At 34.0% G+C, this 19,645-nt stretch overlaps 2 protein-coding genes across 5 annotated transcripts; one reads left to right on the forward strand and one right to left on the reverse strand.

Annotated features, from left to right (window-relative positions):
- The first annotated feature begins 124 nt into the window (after positions 1–124).
- LOC143446179 (putative ATP-dependent DNA helicase HFM1) lies at positions 125–14,404 on the forward strand. 2 transcript variants are annotated; one of them, XM_076945704.1, is made up of 33 exons: positions 125–298; positions 439–499; positions 571–1,193; positions 1,315–1,373; positions 1,500–1,671; positions 1,759–1,910; positions 2,078–2,200; positions 2,286–2,449; positions 2,626–2,779; positions 2,983–3,107; positions 5,671–5,780; positions 6,148–6,293; positions 6,550–6,653; positions 6,723–6,847; positions 7,020–7,240; positions 7,379–7,485; positions 7,557–7,679; positions 7,788–7,910; positions 8,100–8,298; positions 8,851–8,968; positions 10,888–11,037; positions 11,224–11,359; positions 11,477–11,544; positions 11,708–11,781; positions 11,891–11,994; positions 12,130–12,241; positions 12,316–12,403; positions 12,595–12,680; positions 12,753–13,182; positions 13,257–13,369; positions 13,484–13,615; positions 13,706–13,914; positions 14,162–14,404. In XM_076945704.1, the coding sequence occupies exons 1-33, from the start codon at positions 205–207 to the stop codon at positions 14,310–14,312; spliced, it is 4,956 nt and encodes a 1,651-aa protein (XP_076801819.1). In that variant the 5' UTR covers positions 125–204; the 3' UTR covers positions 14,313–14,404. The 2 variants fall into 2 exon arrangements, with proteins under 2 accessions (XP_076801819.1, XP_076801818.1); XM_076945703.1 differs by having other exon boundaries at positions 126–298; positions 12,316–12,433.
- Positions 14,405–14,873: 469 nt separating this feature from the next.
- LOC143446180 (troponin T, cardiac muscle isoforms-like) lies at positions 14,874–18,062 on the reverse strand. 3 transcript variants are annotated; one of them, XM_076945705.1, is made up of 9 exons: positions 17,939–18,009; positions 17,017–17,106; positions 16,570–16,653; positions 16,203–16,243; positions 15,859–16,114; positions 15,665–15,778; positions 15,437–15,543; positions 15,242–15,338; positions 14,874–15,169 (listed from the first exon to the last, which is right to left on the reverse strand). In XM_076945705.1, exons 1-9 carry the CDS (start codon positions 17,969–17,971, stop codon positions 15,053–15,055), a joined length of 939 nt encoding a protein of 312 aa, XP_076801820.1. In that variant the 5' UTR covers positions 17,972–18,009; the 3' UTR covers positions 14,874–15,052. The 3 variants fall into 3 exon arrangements, with proteins under 3 accessions (XP_076801820.1, XP_076801821.1, XP_076801822.1); XM_076945706.1 differs by lacking the exon at positions 17,017–17,106 and having other exon boundaries at positions 17,939–18,062; XM_076945707.1 differs by lacking the exons at positions 16,570–16,653; positions 17,017–17,106 and having other exon boundaries at positions 17,939–18,058.
- Positions 18,063–19,645: the final 1,583 nt, after the last annotated feature.

Genomic DNA, 19,645 nt, shown 5'->3' on the forward strand with positions numbered 1-19,645 from the left:
AAGTAAAATGCATGGAATGCTAAAAGTGCATCTATTAAATCACCATTCAGTTTTGATGGTGCTTTTGGTATTAGTTAAATCAAAAAAGGTTTTATTTGGGAGTAACTTTTGCACTTTTATGTAATTGACTTTAATGTTTGTTATGTTTAATTGTTGCTATGTGTGTTTGTTGTAAATAAGACAGTAGTTGATCTGTGCAGAATCATGCTATCAAACACCCAGTTGTTTCCCAATCTGGATGCAATTTCGAGTCAAAACTTTTCTTCAGATGGACGATGTGAAAACCAGATAAAATTCGGTATATAATTTCTATTCGTATGGTTTTATTTGTTGATAACTGATTTCGTTTAAATATCGAAATTTCATTATAGCTGGATAACACCATATCTTGGTTAGCACTATGACACTATTTATAAACACCAATTAAATTATTTACAGATGAAGAATTTTCTCAAAAGTTTTGCAGTGACAATAGCTGGAGAGGGCATGACAAATTACGGTATATTTATAGATTATAAATATGGTCTGCTTCTGTAGATTTTTGCTAAAATGTGAAAAGATGTTTTATAGGTTGCATGTACCCCATTCTTCTGTTGATGATTCCCAGTTGATTGATATAGACACTTTGCTGCAAAGCCAGTTGAATGATGCAGACCCACTTAAGTCTTACAAGTTGCCTTCACCAAAGAGACCAAAATGTTTTTTACCTCCATTTTCGCAAAGGAGTGCGGCTGATATCAGAAATCAAACATTAATAAATCAAGACAATGCTAAGCTAACTGAGGAACAGGTTGCGGAAGTGGATCGTTTTGTTCATGGTGTAACCACTGTAACGGAACCATCAAAGCTTAAAAATAAACATTCCAGACAAAATTTTCACAAACCCAACAAAACTACTTTTTCTGATAAATCTCATCTCGTAAAAGGTTTTCAATCTTCCCCACTGAGTGTTGTCCCTGAAACACCACAGCCCTTCAAGACATATCCAATGCCATCTCACTTGAGCTCTTCCTCAGGTCTTGGTGAACTGCCACCAGATAAGGAAGACATCATATTTGATAGTGATGAAGAAAACAGAGGCACCATTTATGGCCCAGTGTTGCAGACACCTAGTCGTCTTTCACTGCCACCTCCAGATACTCCCAGTGTAACTGGCAGAGATGGAATTCAACTTAGATCTGTTGATGAAATTCGTATCTTTTGTGTGCTATTTGTTCTAAAAGTTTATTATATGACTTTGTACATTTATATTGCAGTAATTTATTTATTAAAATGAATATTTTCTTAAACATGCTCATATGTTCTAACTTACAGCTGAAGCATATAGAGCAATTTTTAGTGAAATTCAATATTTCAACATAGTGCAGTCAAAGGTAGGTTGTTGCAGGTTAAAGTATATACCTCCATAATACATCACATTACTCATAAATCTGCATTGTATTTTGTAGTCTTACATGTTGTTTTATACAATGTTGTTAGCCTGTTTTTATACGTTTTAGGTGTTTGATGATGTTTTATACACGGATAAGCCACTTGTTGTTTGTGCCCCTACTGGCTCTGGAAAAACCATGATTTTTGAACTTGCCATAACAAGGTTGTTAATGAAATATGATAACGGTAATCCAGTGGGAAGAAACAGAAAATCAACTATCAGACCAAAAATAGTTTACAGTAAGTTTACTATTGATGGTACCATTCACAATTGATCTGTGTATGCCTTAAGGAAGTCTTACACATTTGATCTTTATCATTAAACAGTGGCACCCATTAAGGCATTATGTTCTGAAAGAAATGAAGCCTGGAGTCACAAATTTAATACAGTTGGACTTAATTGCCAGGAAATGACAGGAGATTCCGATATTGATGAATTTTGGCAAATCCAGAAAGCAGATATCATTTTGACCACTCCAGTGAGCACTTCAGTTTTACCTGAATTAAAGTGTTTTCCTGTGTTGTTTTCCTGTTACTTCCTTCATATAGTTTTGTAAAATACAACTTTATGCTATATATGGGTTTATAATATAAGATTGCTAACTAAACATAATCTTGGAAAGTTTAAATGTTTAATATTGGACAGGAAAAATGGGATAGCATGACTAGGCGTTGGCGAGACAATACTTCTCTGGTGCAAAAAGTTCAATTATTTCTCATCGATGAAGTTCACTTACTCAACGATGAAACAAGAGGTGCCACTATGGAGGTTGGGACAGTCTGGAACAGTGCAAAATTTTTACCAATTGCTTATTTGGGTTGATTGATGAATGGAAACTTAATTCATTTTGCAGGCAGTTGTAAGTAGAATGAAAACAGTTCAGTCTTGGATGGGTGGGTCAGAAAAATGCAGCTCAGCAGGTGATTTAAGGCTTGTTGCAGTATCCGCCACCATTCCTAACACAGAAGATGTTGCAGATTGGTTAGGGACGTCCGGTCAACCTGCTGCTGTGTTCAAGTAATTGCAATTTTCTGTGTGATAATTTAATTTGTAAAATATGTATGTGCAAGATGTAAAACTTCTTTAATGAGATGCTTAGATGTTTAATTAATACATCTAATACAATTAGTTGCTATATTTGATGTAATTTTAATAGATAAAGCAATTATCTTACGAACAAAATATACTTCCAGCTTGGATGATTCCTACAGGCCTGTAGCATTACGTAAGGTGGTTTTGGGATATCCATGGTCCTCAAATGGGTCTGAGTTCAAATTTGACATCAGTCTCAATTACAAACTGAAGAATATCATACAAACCTATTCAGAAGAAAAGCCTACCCTTGTGGTATAACTATATGTATACTCTGTATATATAATTTTAACATCACATTTTACTTGCTGTTAGTTTATGAAATAATGCTGGCTACAAAGTAAAAGAATAGCTGTGGTCTGTTGAGCTATTGTTGATATTTTTCATTTATTTTTTTGTCTTTAATCTTGTTTGAAAATTTTTAATATACGTAAAATAACATATGAATATTTATGTAGTTTTGTGCAACGCGAAAGAGCGTTGAACAAGCAGCATCTACCCTGGCCAAGGATGTTAGTTTCATAGTTGATGCCAGCCACAAGCAGATTCTTGTAAAATATGCAAATCTGGTCAGAAATCACAGGTGAAAAGGATCTAATTTTTTGATACAGTCTCATTGTTGTTCCAATGCTTACAATCAGTTTGTGAACATTCTATACCAGTGTTTTTAAGCCTTTTTCCAACTTGCTGACCACAAAACTAATTAAAAAATTTGTGTACACTCCCATGCATGTCATCACAAATTATCACTTTTCCAAACATTTTGTTATTTATGTGATGTTTCAAATAAATTTGGTTATTCTGGCTCTGCAAATCTTGGTACAATGTTTTAATGAACGATTGAGTTCTGTGGGCGGTAGCTGCAAATCGTAAACTACCAAATAATGTCTTGCATTTGGCTTTAAATGTGTCATGATACTGAGCACATTTTCAGTCAGGTATGATGTTGCAAACAGCAAAATTACATCAGTGAGTGCAATAGTATCAAGTGTGTGAGCAATTATTTGTCTTTTCACTATCCAGAATGTAACATAACCAAGTTTTTATAAGAAATTTTTTGCTCCAAATGTATGTTGCAAATCAAACCGTTCTTCTTCAGGGCGTTTTCTGAGGTAAGAAACCTCATCCATTTCAGCACTAAATAATTCCACAATAAAATTTATTTTACAAACATATTGACCTTTTGTGAGTTTGCTTTGAATTTCTCCCTCCAATTTACCAATGTGTTCCACAAACTCTTTGCACAAGTGCTGTCGTAAACTTTGCTCAACAATTATATATATGCTTGGGGTAACATTTCACCTGCCACAGTTGCAGATGTCACAAAAGCTATTCATGCCACTCGTGAACTAAATTTTTGTTGAATTTTGAAATTCATTAAAATTCTCAAAAATATCTGTAAAGTAAGCCAGGTGCACGAGACAATCTGAACTTTCGAAGAGCTTTGAATATTTATTCTTCAACTTTCCCAGTTGACACTTTTACCTTTTTACTCTTGCTCCAAAAGTCTTTGCCTAAAGACAACCTTCTAACTTCTGCATCAAGCAACAATATTCGATATTCTTTATCAATGCATGACTCAGCAGCTATCAAGCATTTAATGTTTTCACCTTCAACAGATTGATCACTTTAACACAGGAACAGAGCACTTTGTTTAGCTTATTGAAAGTTTTTTTTTGCTAATGTTTGCTGATAAGACAATGTATTCATTGACATTAAGGTGCTATTGCCATCAAACATGAGTTAAATCCAGTATTTCCTCCCATTATTGCTGCTGCTCCATGCTATAGCAACCAACAAGGTTATCAAAAGTGAAATTATGTTGCGTGAAATGCTGGAGATAAGCATCAAAATATCTTCACCTTTGGTAGTTGTTTGCAGGATAATTAAAAAAATTAGTTTGTTTTTTAGTTCATTAATTATTCTTGTTGAGGTAGCGCACGCATAGAAGAAATAGACCCTTTGATAATATGACAGTATTTTTGTCCAGTTGGGCATTTTGAGTTTGCAAGCTCTTCCATAAGTTTTTGATCACAATTTATGGCCATAAGATCAATTTGGCATACCACTGTATTGTCAAGCAATGGAACAAACTGAATGGTATTTACTGCTTTTATCCAATAATAATCTCGCCATGTCAATGCAGAATTATTTGATTAATTTCTCTTTAATGTTAAAAGCTTTTTTAGCCCAAAAGCTAATATTATAAGATGCTTCAGTTGCTGGAAGTTAATTGAGAAAGATGCATGTCTTTCTTTCTCGAAAAAATGATGGATTAGTCTTGAAATGTATGTTTAACAGAAGCTGTTGAAGAAGATGTTCGGTGAGATTGCATTGACTTTTTGTTCTGTTCTATTTTTGAAACCAGTTGCAGACTCACTGGAAGCTCGCTTTGAAATGAGCTTTTTAAAACAATTAATTTACATCAATATATACCAAGGCTTGCGTAGGGTGTTTTGGTTTTTGGTGTCTTTTCAATTTTGATGTTTTCATGCATTCTATTCATCGCTTAACACAGATCCTACATTCTCACTTTGTCTTATCAAGTTGTGATTCAATAAATCCAAATTTTAACTAATCAGACGTGTGTCCATGAATTTTCACAATTCCCAAATTTATGTATTTGTTCATTTTGTTTTTTACTAACTACGCTGAACAGAAGAGCAAATGAATTATTTAAATAAAGTGAACTATTTTCCTACATATAACAAACCAAGGTTTAATGCGAAATTTTGATTGTTTTGTCAAAACTGTCGTTGATACAGCTCTGGTACCTAAAGTTAAAAACTGCCATTCTATCATACTGATGCAACAAAAAGCAACATTTCCAATCCTTAAAATTTCTAATAACTGCGGTGCTTGGGCCTAAAAACAAAAATGCTGCATAATGATGTCCCCGCATCACACTGGATTGTCTTTTATTTAAATGCATACTAATTTTTTATGACAAATTCACTACAGCATTTCTGATAGACCTCTTAAGTTTTGCAAGAACCCTTAAAGTGTGCCTATGGATCCCCAGGTTGAAAACCACCATTCCACACATATTTTTATTACATAACAACTTTATTTTTATGTGAGCCAAGTTCTTTTAATGTACCTAGATTTGCATCATACCACAAACATAAAGGTTGTTTTTCTTACAGACTTAGAGAATTGCTTATGAAGGGAATAGGTTACCACCATGCTGGACTTGATTCCCACGATCGCCACATAGTGGAAGAAATATTTACTCAAGGAGGCCTTCTTGTTTTAGGTTATTATTTCATCAATTGTTATTATTATTGCAAGAATCATACAACTAAATATTAAAAAACTTGAAAGATGTTATTTGACTAGGAACAAAAAAGATTGTATGTTATTTTTGTAATGAGTTGTAGCTCCTTACTGACCATGTGATAGCTTTTTCTGTAGTGTTAGTCTGAGTCTGGAACTACTAATGGTAATACTAGTGCAGCGTTGAATGGATTTGTTGTGTAAGGAATATTAAAATTTGTGACGTGTATTTTTAAGAAGAAGTCAGCGATAGTTGCTTAATACTTGTAATTGTTACTGGTAGTGTTTCAGTAAGGACAAGATAATACATGACAGAGCAGACAATTTCAAGTAGACATGCTTTTCAGTGAGCACAAGTACTTTAGCAATGGGTGTAAACTTACCTGCACACCTGGTTGTGATCAAGTCAACTTGTCATTATGTGCAAGGGATGTTTCAAGAGTATACTCAGTCAGAAATACTCCAAATGATTGGGAGAGCAGGCAGACCACAGGTATCTGTATTATTTTGTCTCCAAGTTATTCAGTTTATTTGGAACACTTGAAATTGTTGTCAGGGTTAGCATGAAAAGTGTTAAATTTTGATAATTAAACAAAGCACTTTTCATAAATATGCCTTTATTAATTTTTTCCGAAAAGTTTAGTTTTATAACATTTTAATGTTGTTAAGATTAATTTTATTTGAAAGTGTTTTGAAACATTTTAAACTTACAAATTGATGTACTTTAAATACATTTTTTCTCAATGCAGTTTGACACTTCTGCAACTGCTGTTATTATGACCAGGAATCAATCTCGCAATTTGTATCACAACATTGTAAATGGATCACAAAAAATTGAAAGTTCCATGCATAAGTAATTCTTACTCCATGGTTTTGTTAGTAAATCATACTGGTATTGAAGTGTGTTAATGTCATTTTCCAGGCATCTTATTGAACATCTGAATGCAGAAATAGTTTTGACAACTATCCGTGATGTCACAATTGCATTGGAATGGATTCGTTCAACTTTTCTATATATTCGTATTTTAAAAAACCCTACCCATTATGGTATGAACTAATCATTAACTTGTTAAGTAACCCGTTGACATTGCTGCTCACATATTTTGCTTTTTTTAATTAAACTTGTCCAAGTTTGTAAGGCTCCTTTTTTGTCAGTTCTAGGTGCATGTAATTGCATGTTAACTTCATTTTCTGAAAAAATTGTTGGTTTGAAATTCAGGTTATCCTAAAGGTTTAAGTCGTGAAGATGCTGAGAAAAGACTTTATGAGCTTTGTATGCATAACCTTAACTCACTAGCAGCTGAGAATTTGACTTCTATTAACAATGATCTGGTTATAACATCTACTGAACCAGGCAGACTAATGGCAAGATACTGCATTGCATTTGATACAATAAAAAAATTCAGTTCTGTGACTGGAACAGAAAGTCTCCAAGAGCTGGTACGTATACAGGGAGTAGGAAAGTTTGAGCTAGATATTTCAGACCACAAAATACAAAAATCAATTTAAGTATATCCAAGCATGCTTGTGGGAAGAAGCCAATCATATTATCAAATATTAAAGTAGCGTTTATTACAGATAACAATCTTGTCTGGTCGCCAAGAGTTTCAGGAAGTCAATTTGCGAATGAATGAACGAACCACTCTTAACAAGATGAATAAAGACAAAAATAGAATTACCATTCGGTTCATTGACATTCCATGCACAAATTATATGTTTTATTTTGTCAGTTATGTTAATGGTTTGTATTTGTCAGTTATCCCATGAATGGACGGATCAAAACTACACAGATGAAAGTGAGCTGTCTGATGCAAGCTACCCTGGGCTGCATTTCCATTCAAGATTTCACACTTACGCAGGATGTGACAAAAATATTTAGGTAGCTGTACTGTGTCACATAAGTTCAGCTTTTCTTCAGACTGTATGAGTTACAAACGCAAAATAGTTCTTAAATAAGCTTATGCAATATAAAGTGATAACCTTTTAGAAATGCAGTGCGTGTTTGTCGATGCCTGGTTGAACTGCTCATGCTAAAGGATAACTTCAAATCTCTTTACAATGCTGCAATATTATCAAAATGTGTCAAAGCTAGATTGTGGGAAAATTCCAGGTTATCAGATAATAACACATAATGCTGATGATTTTATTCGCTCTCACTTAAAACATTCATAGTATTAATGATTTTTTATTTTTGTTTGATATAACTGGAAGTTTATGATTGCAACAATGTTTTGTTTCTTGTGTCTAAGCTGTTGTTAGTAGGTTCTTTTCTGACATAACTAAATACAATACCATACAGATATGTAACAAAGCAACTTCCTAGTATTGGTCCAAGTCTGTCCTCTGCACTTGCAAATGCTGGTGTATGTTCTTTTGAAAAACTGGAGCAAACTGACCCACGTGAAATTGAACTTATTGTGAATCGCAACCCACCATATGGCAACCATCTTTGTGAAGCTGTAAAATGTTTGCCTAAGTACACTGTGCATGTTGAACAGGTAGGCATTGCAGTTGTATAACCATATGAGATTAATATTTGTTTTTTATCTTTATGTTGCTGTGGTATAATATCAGAATATTAATCTTCGGACTGAGCAAAGTCTTTTCTTAACTTAAACTACTTAATTGGCATCTTTAATTTTCACTGCTCAACCCCCAGTGGATAAACTCATCTTCATATATTTTTCAATAGACCCATTTTTTGCTGTTTTTTTATTGATTCATTTGATCTTGTTTGATTTTGACACTGTTCACAAATATCAATAAATCGGATCAGCTAATGAATTGCCCAAAGGCATTACAGTGATTGTGTAGTAATACTTTAATACTGTCAAGTAGTAGTAGTAGATAGTAATACTGTCAAGTTTAGAAGCCTTTAAAACTGCGATTAATAGTATGCTAATTCTGTGTGCATAACACGCTATACATTATTATCATTCATTCAGTGGGTATGATCAACAGTACACTTTTAGCTTGTTTCTCAGAGAGCAACTGTTGCAGAAATGTATGTAATGGAAAGTGCTAGTTACTATGTCGTTGTTTTTTACTAGAACCAGAGATATGGAAGAGACAGTTGTGAGATAACTGTGCAAGTTCTTTTAAGCAATGCAATAGATCTGCAAGAAAAACAAACTGCTGGCAAAAAGCATGGATGTTTTCTTTTTATTGGTTGGTGGCTAATTTCAAAATCGATAGAATTTAACAAACTTATTAGCCTTTGTGTTAACTATTAACTACAGGTATTTTTTAACTGTTACGACTAACAAACATTTCTATATCATGTCATGTAACATAATGGAGTTGTTATTTGAATGAAACACTAGCAGCTATGATGTTTACATTAAATTTTTGAAATAACTGTTAAGTTGCAGAAGACTTGTTGCAAAATTACATCTCCAAAATGTAGCAATGCAGCGGTTATGAGGTTGGATATGCTTTGGAAATTTTTTATCTGCAGTAAAAGACTTTTTGGCTTAAAAACCATCAGATAAATCATATAAAAAATTATGAGTTTTGATAAATCACAACCACAAAGTGTTGTAAAGTTATGTAATTATGCTACACTCTTTAAGTTCCATACATTTCATGAAGCTAAGTTTTTTTTGTAGCTTAATAAAATAATAACCCTCCGAGACCGAGAGTCTAACCAACTAAACAGATCAAAATTTATAAATATTCACATGTCATGGATAACATTGTCTCAATAACTGACTAATATTGCATTATATGATTTTTTTATACAAAAGCAATTATAAAATGTCAGTTTATTAATATTACTGCATATATTTGCATGATTCTTAGCTTAAATCGAAGCAAGTTTTAAAAAAGTAACATGGTTATCAACAGTCATAAACAGTATTAATCATCTGACCAAATTATATTTAAATAAATTACATACTAATAAAGACATCTTAACTTATAAGGAATATCGAGGCATAAGATTTGTAAATAAAGCTTCACTGACTTTTTGTAGAGAAAACTGTTGTCCCAGGCGGTTTTCAACTATTGGTACAAACCATATTTACAGAAAATTGATATTAAAAATAGAGCTTAGATTTCTGAACTTATTTGAGAAATGCAAAATGCCTCACATGATGTTCTCATAAATTGATATTGTCAAACATAAACTGTTAAAACACTTTCCCTACATTATTTCAACCTAATTTTTTATATTGCTGCATAATTTATAGAACACTGCTAAGAATAAAGTTCACTAAAAGAGAAAGAGCCATTACATAATCTAAATTTATGTTTAAAATAAGTGCTGTTATTTGGCGAGGATTATTTGGCCTTTTGTTATAAAACATTCAAAACATTAGACCTAGACCCAAAACATTTCATGTTTCTCTTATTTTAAGAGGTTGGATGGTTGTTTTATTCTGAAAACCTATGTTGTTGGTTTTATTCTTTTTTCAAAATCAGCTTTTAAAAGTAACATAGAGAACATAATAGAAATATTGTGTAATAATAATAGTAAATAATAATCCAGCAGAGTAAACAAAACATTGTTGCACAAATTTTGCTTGTACAAGCAAAATGAACTATATAAGCCAATATATAATCATTTATGCTGAGCATATATAAAAATGATTAAATGAGAGTGGGGTAAATAAGGTGTTTTGTCTTGTTTAATTAGCTAGGAAGTCCTCGTAAGGTCATAAATAGATCTAATACTGAGTTCACTTAGCTACAGCGCAAAGATTACTGAAATAAATTTAAGATGTGGCACCATAAGTTTATCAAAATTAAACAGTAGGCCTATAGCATAATTATATAACTTAATCATTTGACAGTTTTACCAAAATCAGTTTTTGTTAAGTTATGATTTATGTGATGGTTTTTAAACCAAAGAGTCTCTTGCAGCGGATAGAGATGATTCCTTTCCCATAGACACCCTAATTTTCATATACTATGTTGTAATCGGTTCTTGGGATATAGCAGTTTAGTCATATTTTCCAAAGTCATATGCATATTCAAAATTTTTTTCAGAAGATATTTTCCAATTAGAATTAGAAGGTTGATTTTTGCAACCTACTAGCTTCATCTGGGTCATTAGTTCAAGACGCTTAAGAAATATAACATGACAGGTGATGCTGATAACCAAATCATTCTCAAGCAACGTTTGTCAGACTATCAGATGATAAACTCTGATAATCATATCTGGCAAAGAACGGTTTCTGTAAAACGAGCTCAGAAGGGCGATGAACTTAGTGTCAATTTAATAAGTCATGAGTGGGGTTAGTAAACTTTTGCTTTTGTTTTAAGTTGCCAGATTATATAGTTTTATAGATGAAATTTTCCTGTAATATTTGTTAAATTTAGTTATTGAAATCTATGTTTCTGGAAAAATTATTCTCCCTTGCAGTGTAAAATCTTACCATCATTTAACAAGCAAACAAGCAAACACTTTTTAATGATTTTAGTTGGCTTAGATGTTGAGAGCACATACACACCATACTACATAGGCCCGCATCGTATGATAGCTACTGCCGCTGGTGTACATAATGATGTACAGCAAAACACAACACCTGCTGAATCAAAGTATTTTACCAAGAAAAGGTGCATGTCGAATTTTTATCAACAAAGTTTAATACAGATTTAACCAAGTCATGTTTCATAATTTTTATATTACTTTGTCTTTTAACTTAACCCTTAAAATTACAATTCTGTTTGTAGAAAACCATGCCGACACACGTGTAACAACAAACGCACCTGTGCACATGAATGCTGCAAAGCTTCAGCAGGTGAGTCAGATTAAAGGATATAACATAAATTTTCAGAAACCATATTTTGTAATTAAATGCCTACAGTCCACTGTAGTTATTACAACTCAATCAATAAATTTTTTGTATTGATAATAATAATAGCTTTCATTCCTTGCTCATTTGTTATGCTTCGTTTTTACAGATGATAGTATTGATAATCCTATTATAACTTCTGCTCCCAAACGGACAGATGTTGCAAAATCTAAGAATGCAGGAGTAAGAGTACCCTTTTCAATGTTACTTTTAATTTTTGTTGTGTTATGTATATCTTTTAAAAAAATTATTTTAAAACAGAATTAAGTTGATTTGCGACATTTTCAAACAGGGTGATGTATCTTATTTACAAAAGTTCAGTTATGATCCAAGAACAAAATACACAATGAATGAAAACATAAATCAGGTTGTTCCCCCTACGCCTAGCTCTGGCAGGTAAGGTTTAATTCCTGTATCATCTCAAATGCTGCTAGCAGTTGCTTTTAGTATTTTGCTTGTATTTGCTCATCAAATCTTATTATTATGTTATAGCCTACTATGCGTATTGACTTCAGCTTTTTCCCTCTTTAGTAATTTAGTACACTTGGAATCGTTCAAAAATCAGCAATTAAACAGCAATGGAGAAAATACACAAAACGCACACAGGCTCACCCCATTTGAACAGGAACAATGCTATTATGAGGTATGTTGTGTATATTAACATAAACGTGCGTAATGGTTTACTAGTCAAACTTATTGTTCCAATATTCTGTATAGGATCAGATAAATCTTGGATCTCGAATAACATACAACAAACAAAACCAATCAAGTTTTTGTCGACATGCTGCTAGTGAACAACTTTGGAGTGAGAGTAGCAATGCTCAAGATATTATCAGTAAAACTAACTGTTTGGCTGTACCTATAGATCTATATATTTGCAGAGTTAATCTCACTTTGAAATTAAAATAATATTAAATACCTTTTTAGTTGTTTCTTGCATGTTATGATGAGTTTTTCTTGGATTATTACTTTCATAATCTATTTTCATGTTAATAGCTGTCAATCAGGATGATTTAATTGACATCAATCCACGTCCCTCAAAATATTCTTTTAAGCATTTAACTACTCCAACACAAAAACAGGTGCACTTTGATTTGGAATTTTTGCATAAATTATTTTATAAATAGATGGTATTCAATACTATGTTCTCTCAGGAAACCAAACCAGAATTAAAAACACCAGCAAGACTAGGCAAAGTGTTTGCTTGGAAGAGCTCTACTAGCGAGAGAAACAATTTTTCTCTCGAACCACCACAACCATTAAACCAACTGGAAGATTTTAACAAAGAAAGAACCACTTTGTATAATCCTTGGCAAGGCTCATCTGGAAATCTTCCAACAAGACAGCCTCCTTTCACTCAATACAAGCAATTGGCGCAACAATCCACTGGGTCAGTTCATAACCAGAAGAAATTTGAAATATCCTCAGAGGTTCAGACCTCCACCCGGTCTCGGTTCATTCAAGGTGCTCTGCGATCTTCACAGAAGAACAAGTCATCACAACCTGTTGCAACACCTGCTGTTGTTAATGCATGGCCACCAAAACAAAATATGTCCAATATGTATCAAACGAGCAGCAATCAAGGTATGGTTTATCTTTGTCATATCATACAATTCATGTCAGTATAATGAATCTGCTTTACCAAATATATTTTTCAGTGCTTCGTGACCAACTGTGGGAGCAGGCTCCTTCATGTGACTACACTCCATGCTCCACAAACATGAACAAGCAGAGTGCACAACAACTTCAAAATCCTCCAAATTCTCAAAACGTATGAATAAGTACACTAGCAGGTCTCAATGCCAATTGAAGTTTTAGCAATTAAGTACGGTGCTCAAAAACTAAAAGATAATGAAAAATAAGATATTTGTTTTGATCTTATTAGAGGAATGACTCTGTAAACATCCAGAATGAGAGTGATATTTCGATTCATTGCGACTTTGATTTGGAAGACACAGCTGACGATCTTATTTTGATGGAAGCTTGTATGCAGGCTGAAGAACTTGATGATTTTGAGGTAACTTCGTTCTGGTAACTTAAAATTTACTGAAAGTTGATGATGATCAGCTTGCAATGATTTTTGCTTCATGCTTGGTTGAAAATTCAGAACTTAGAGGAACTCTCTCCGGAAGTAAATACAACAGTCCAACATCCCTCGAGTCCAGCGTCAGTTCAGAGTCTCGTCATGAATGCAGTTAATATACCAGAACCTAAAGTGTTAATTTCAAAACAACACCCTGTTGTGTCATCGTTGACAGATCCTTCTCGTCATATAACTCAACTTCCACGGCAACACTTCACGGGGTTCTTTAACAGGTGAACATAGGATTCGGCCCTTAATGGCTACTAATGGAAAAGAGCTTCATTACAAAATCCCTGTTTTGTTTTACTAAAGATTGACTTTTATTTTGAGATAGAAGTAGGATTTTGTTTTTGCTTAACATAATACTTCATTTCCTACACTACGTATAATATTTCTTTTACTGCCTTTGTTATTATGGACTTCATGCAGCTGGATAAAAGTGTTTTTACACAATCGACTGACATGAATTCATTAATTCAGGAACGCATCCTACACCCAAAGTAATTCAAATGACGTAATTGATGATGTTGAAAGTATTGTAAGTTCAAAACCTACGATGTCATATCGAAAGCAAAGTGAAATACTGGAAGCCAAAAAGATGTTTGACTCAGTATTTGATGGAATATTTTAATTTGGTATGGTTCTATAATTTTTTTGATGCAATGAAATGACACAAAACACAAAAAACCTCCCATTTTTAGAGCATGATTGTAATTTTTAAAGTTAATTGCTGTTATAGGTAATTGATGTTGTTATTATTTTTTAGATGTTTATAGAAATATTATTTATTATTGTTACTTATAAGTTATAATTACTTATTTAAATCATACGTTTTGTTGGTCAATGCCTGTTCATCTTTATTAGGCATTTTGTTGGTGCTTTTGTTGCCTTTTTTAATTAAATGGTTTACTTTTAATTTACTTAATTGTATACTGTTTTTCTGAAATTGCCTTCGTTCTTCATGTTACTGTTATCTTTTGGAACCATATATGAAATCGTCATTGACTGAAATGAAAAATTATATCAAAACTCGGGAAGTGTAAAGATCAAGAAATAGTCATTTAGGAATGAAAAGTTTTTCTGTTTAATTGATTCGGGTGTAAGTTCCAGGCAACTAATTTCATACTGACACATTGTCATTGAGTGCACTACACACTGTCAACTTCTATCAGTATAATTAATCAGATACATATTTGTTGACATTATAATTGTATTTAGCTATACTCTAACCAACTATAAACATGCTTTAAGCAAGTATTACGACTGTATTGAACAATACCAAAGGTATACACATTGTAAACAAGCACTTTGCGACTTAAAATATGCAAAAGTTTTGGACGACTCCGGATTGTTATTTCAACGAGGAACTTTTCACTTGAAAGCGGCTGCGGCTGCACCAATACCTCCATGGCCTGCAATCTTAACTGAACGCTTGGTCTTAGAGAATTTTCCCATGTATTCATTAACTCTCTGGCGTAACTGGTTGATCTGATTAAGTAGAGTTATGTGAGAAATGTTGTCATTTGAGTTAGTAAAATGTGTTTTGTTACAATTACTTACGTCGTATTTCTGGCGATTGATTCTCTGTTCGTGGTCGTATTTTTCATCTTCAAGTGTGTAAAGCCAGTCCCACAATTCTTGAGCTTTCTCACGGAGTCTGCGGGAAGTTAATAGGAGGTTGATTTTGAAATATCTCTGTCAACTTTAAAAATGAAACCTTTACTCAACTACAGCGTACCGGTGTCTAAGACTTACTTATCAGTACTAAGATGGTCAATGTTGAGTGGCTTCCTTCGCTCCGCCAGCAACTTGCGTTTCTTTTCACGTTCAGTTTGTCTCTTGTTGGGTTTGTTCTTCTCAGCCTAAATGGAGGTGGTTTTAGCATTTGTTTACAGCGAAAAATGCGAGATTTTTATATGGGTACATGTTTTCGTATCATGCTTTCATGTTTTCATATCAAGGAGTGACCTGTAGCCAACTTACCCGGGCAAGGTACCCTCCATAGTGAAGAGACATGTTGGCAATGGCGGCCTTTTTGCGTGCTTCCTCTTCCAACCTCTTCGATTCCTCTTCCTCCTCCTTCTTCTTTCGTTCTTCCTGCGAAAGACATGAGTCTTTTTAGTTTTCTATAACTTATTGTTTTACTTAATGTCGTAGATTTTGTTTGAAGCTTTTACCCTTTCCTGAGCCATTCGCTCCTTTTCCCGTTCCTGGCGTATGCGAATTTGCTCTGCTCTTTCGCTTTTTCTCTGCTCTATTTTAGTCCTCAGATCTTCCAACTCTTCTTCATCTTTTTTTCTTTGTTCAAAATGAGCGTTGATTAAAGCCTGGAGTTCGGTCAAGTCCTTATCCATCCTTTTCCGATGAATGTCCTCCAGATCGACTACTTCACCCTCCGGAAGCTTGGGGGGAGTGATCTTCGGCACTGACAATCTAATACGAAAAATACTTATTTGATGGTACTGCAACTTCTATAAAGTATACATAATATTTAACCAACTCTTATTAAATAGATATTCACTTGGGTGTTTGCCGAGCTTGTTCCGGCTCCTGTTGTTGGACCTGCAGAGAAAATAAAATATTTGAACCAACTTCTTGCTGATAGATTTGATTTTTTTCTTTTTTTCTTTTCGTGTTCGAAGTTTGTAATTGCTTACAATATGATACCGATACGATGTTTTCGACAATAACCATAAGGTAAACAGTGTTAAAGGAGGCATATTTATGTTTGATTCCTTTTTCAAAGTACTTTGACTTGTTTTTGGGGCTGGTATCGATGTCCTTGCAAAAAAGTTGAAACGAATTTAATAAAATAAAATAAAACCGGTAAAACGCTGCTAACAAAAGCCGATGAAGTGGCAAAAGCGGTCTCATGAGATGAAAAATACCTCCGACGAATCTTGTGTTTGTTGTGCAGGTTCTTCGTCGACTTGTTCGATTTCTTCGTCTTCTTCAGCTTCTTCTATCTCTTCCTGCATGGTGGCGAAGCAATCGTGAGAAGGCGTGAAAATTAGTTTGCATGCACATTGAAAATTACTTGGGCTAAACGTTTGTGCTGTAAACTTTTAACTCATATACTTTTGAACATATTTCTTCACTTAAACTGACTGGAGCTGACCACTTCGTTTGAAGGCAGCAGAAGCCTTTTCTGCCCTACATTTATTGGCTTTCTGTGATATTTACAATTCCTTTACACTATTTTTTCTGGAATTAAAAATAATCTAACTAAGTAATCGTCCGTTTAAAATCTTCCTGGTCTCAAGCTTAAACATCTTTTAATCTTTCAAATTCTGATCATCATAATACATATTCTGCTCATTAAACGCGCGCCTAACCCGTTTGTTTTCCCCGGTATCTCTGTCCCCCTCCTCCTCTTCTTCTTCGCTCTCTTCTTCCGTCTCACTTTCCTCCTCACTTGTTTCTTCCTTTTATTGCGAGAGTGCGAGGGGAGCAAGACATGCATAGTTTAGTGTTGTTTGAAAATGTGAAAATTTCGTTAAGTGGTAGCATGCGAGTGATGGTGATTGCATTCAAGAAAGAATAAGTAAATTATTAATTTGACTAAGATTATTTGTATTAAAAGTAAATGCAATGAATATGAAATGAACAAACAGCATAAAATGAAACTGCCCGGCTATCTTATTTGCGATTCATTATATGCGCAATAAACAAAATATTTGTTGCGTTTGCAATTTTAGCTTTGTTCTGTCAGCAATCGGTGTGTGTGACACTATGACCTGAATTAGCAAACTTGACCCATTAACACTGCTTAGATACCTACTTAGTGGTATCAAACAAGTTGGCTACAAAGTTCTTGTACATTCCGTACCGAAATGGTCGATTTAGTGGGTGTTAGCTTTAAATGTCTTTAAAGCCAAGTTGGTTGTAAAGATATAATTTTATATTGAAAAGGAGAAAAGTGATAAAACTCAAAGGGAAATTAGCTACCTATGCTTACGTATACGACGTTACATGAAAATCTGTAAATCTCCTGGGAATATGGTATGTGTTACCAAACCAATAAACCCACGTAAGGGAGATTTATTTTATTGATTATGAAAAACACGATACTGATTTTGTGCAATGAGTGAAATAACTTAAGCTATAAGATTTTTCACACAAGAGGTAGCAAAGTTGGAAGCCTAAAATTTGCTGTCTTTCGCAAATAAACGGCTTCCATGCTTTTGACGTAAAGTTTAGAATACGGGATCAGGAAGGTACTTTACGCTGATTTTTTTATTCAGAAAATCATCTTACCTCTTCGCTTCTATAATCTTCTGAGTCGGACATTTTGTTTGATTCCCGATGACGCACGGCACAACCCCAAACAATATACCTTAGTGCTGTTGATCAAAAAACACTTCTCATATATGAAAATTTTATTAACTCATTGTTAGTCTTTTATAAAGTTATAAAAAATATATCAAATACTTGTAATGCAACTGCAATTAGCGATGATTTTCATTAAAAAAAAACTCCGGTTTCTAACTTTCCGCTTGCGAAACATAGTTCTAATTCTTTCTACGAATGCAGCCGTGTGATGGATAAGATCAACAGCTTGTCTGTGATATCTGCCATATCGGCCGAATGACGTCAAATGGCGACAGCTGAAAGCTTAGCAGTGGCTGGAAGATTACGAAATTGAGAAACCCTGAATATGACGTAGTGCTACCGCCGCTGTTGACGTCCATTACGTATGATTAGGGATGAAATATTAACTTTATTATTTCTTAATTTTTACTTAATTTTATTTGAAAGTTTCTCATTTGATTTTTAGTAATGCTGACGGTTTGCTTCACTGCAAAACTTTTTTTATTTTAAAACCGGCCAGGCATCTTTTTTACAACATTATGAAAGGCAAATAATCAAAACCTTATTATCCGTACACCTTTCAATCTTTTTTGCCTTAACAGCATAGCCTACCGATACTTAAGTTGAAGGTTATCTACTTATAATATAACACAAAAACCTAGGTATAATTTTGTACAGCCTCAAATAGCACGACCTATCCATTTCAGCCCTAATTGCTAGATGTGATGTTAGCGGCGAATGACGACAGGCTGTAAAAATTTTATGCAAGATAAACCACTTGGACCAAATGATCTGAATAACCATTTAACTGTTTTTCTCTTCTGAATGGACGAGGTGACAACTGAAGGTGCCAATGTGTCTGCACTTTTTTCATACCCGCCTACTGCTTAATTGAGCGATTATTATTCCAAATTTTTCTCTCTGTGGTACTTTAACTATGAGGTTTTCTAACAGTCTGTTAACCAACATTTTCATTTAACTATGAGTAAAACTAATAAGTTGTTTTGAATGTTTCCATACCTCATCCAATGTACAAAAATAACTTCTGAAAAAAGTCACGTGACTTTGCTTGTGCGTTGCAATTGGTTGGTTAAATCGGACCGTTTACGCAATCGTTCAGGCGAGAGACGGCTGTTCATGATTTCAATTATCGTATCCTGCAGCAGTGAAACTACTTCACAGGCGCCAAGAGGTGATAAACGTAATGTGTGTGCTTATCCTTGTAATACTGGTGACGTTGAGTGTGCGCAATCTTACAGGGGCATGACTTCATTGGGCTACATCACGTTAAACTTTTACAAAGTCGGTTAGCACGCCAATATACACATAAAACCGGGACGAATCACTGGCTATTTATTCATATTCATATAACAAAGACTTTAAATATCCAAATCATCAAGGTGAGTTAGTGAACTATAAGCGTCTATAAGGTATGGTATAACCAGTGCCGGATTTAGACTACATGGTAGAAAAGTAGCATTTGCTACGTGCCTCGCACTACAGCCGTCTTCCTGTAACAAGAAAGGAAAAAAAATAAAGTCTGTGAAAAGGGTATGGTAGCTTGACTGCAGTTGCTTCCAACCAGTGCTGGTTGGTGGAAATGTTGCAGGGTAAAAAAGATCCGTAATGAATTTTAGCAAAAATATTTGTCTT

Source organism: Clavelina lepadiformis, chromosome 2, assembly GCF_947623445.1.
Source record: "Clavelina lepadiformis chromosome 2, kaClaLepa1.1, whole genome shotgun sequence".
NCBI classification, from domain to species: domain Eukaryota; kingdom Metazoa; phylum Chordata; class Ascidiacea; order Aplousobranchia; family Clavelinidae; genus Clavelina; species Clavelina lepadiformis.

Excerpts from the sequence above, each read along its gene's own strand:
- LOC143446180 (XM_076945705.1), bottom strand. The coding sequence starts at position 17,971 with ATGTCCGACTCAGAAGATTATAGAAGCGAAGAG. Across the intron at positions 17,107-17,938 it reads AAGATTATAGAAGCGAAGAG|GAAGAAACAAGTGAGGAGGA; the intron begins GTAAGATGATTT and ends TCGCAATAAAAG. Across the intron at positions 16,115-16,202 it reads CAAGCTCGGCAAACACCCAA|ATTGTCAGTGCCGAAGATCA; the intron begins GTGAATATCTAT and ends TTTTCGTATTAG.
- LOC143446179 (XM_076945703.1), top strand. The coding sequence starts at position 205 with ATGCTATCAAACACCCAGTTGTTTCCCAATCTGGATGCAATTTCGAGT. Across the intron at positions 5,781-6,147 it reads AGGAGGCCTTCTTGTTTTAG|TGAGCACAAGTACTTTAGCA; the intron begins GTTATTATTTCA and ends CATGCTTTTCAG. Across the intron at positions 12,434-12,594 it reads CAATGCTCAAGATATTATCA|CTGTCAATCAGGATGATTTA; the intron begins GTAAAACTAACT and ends TCATGTTAATAG.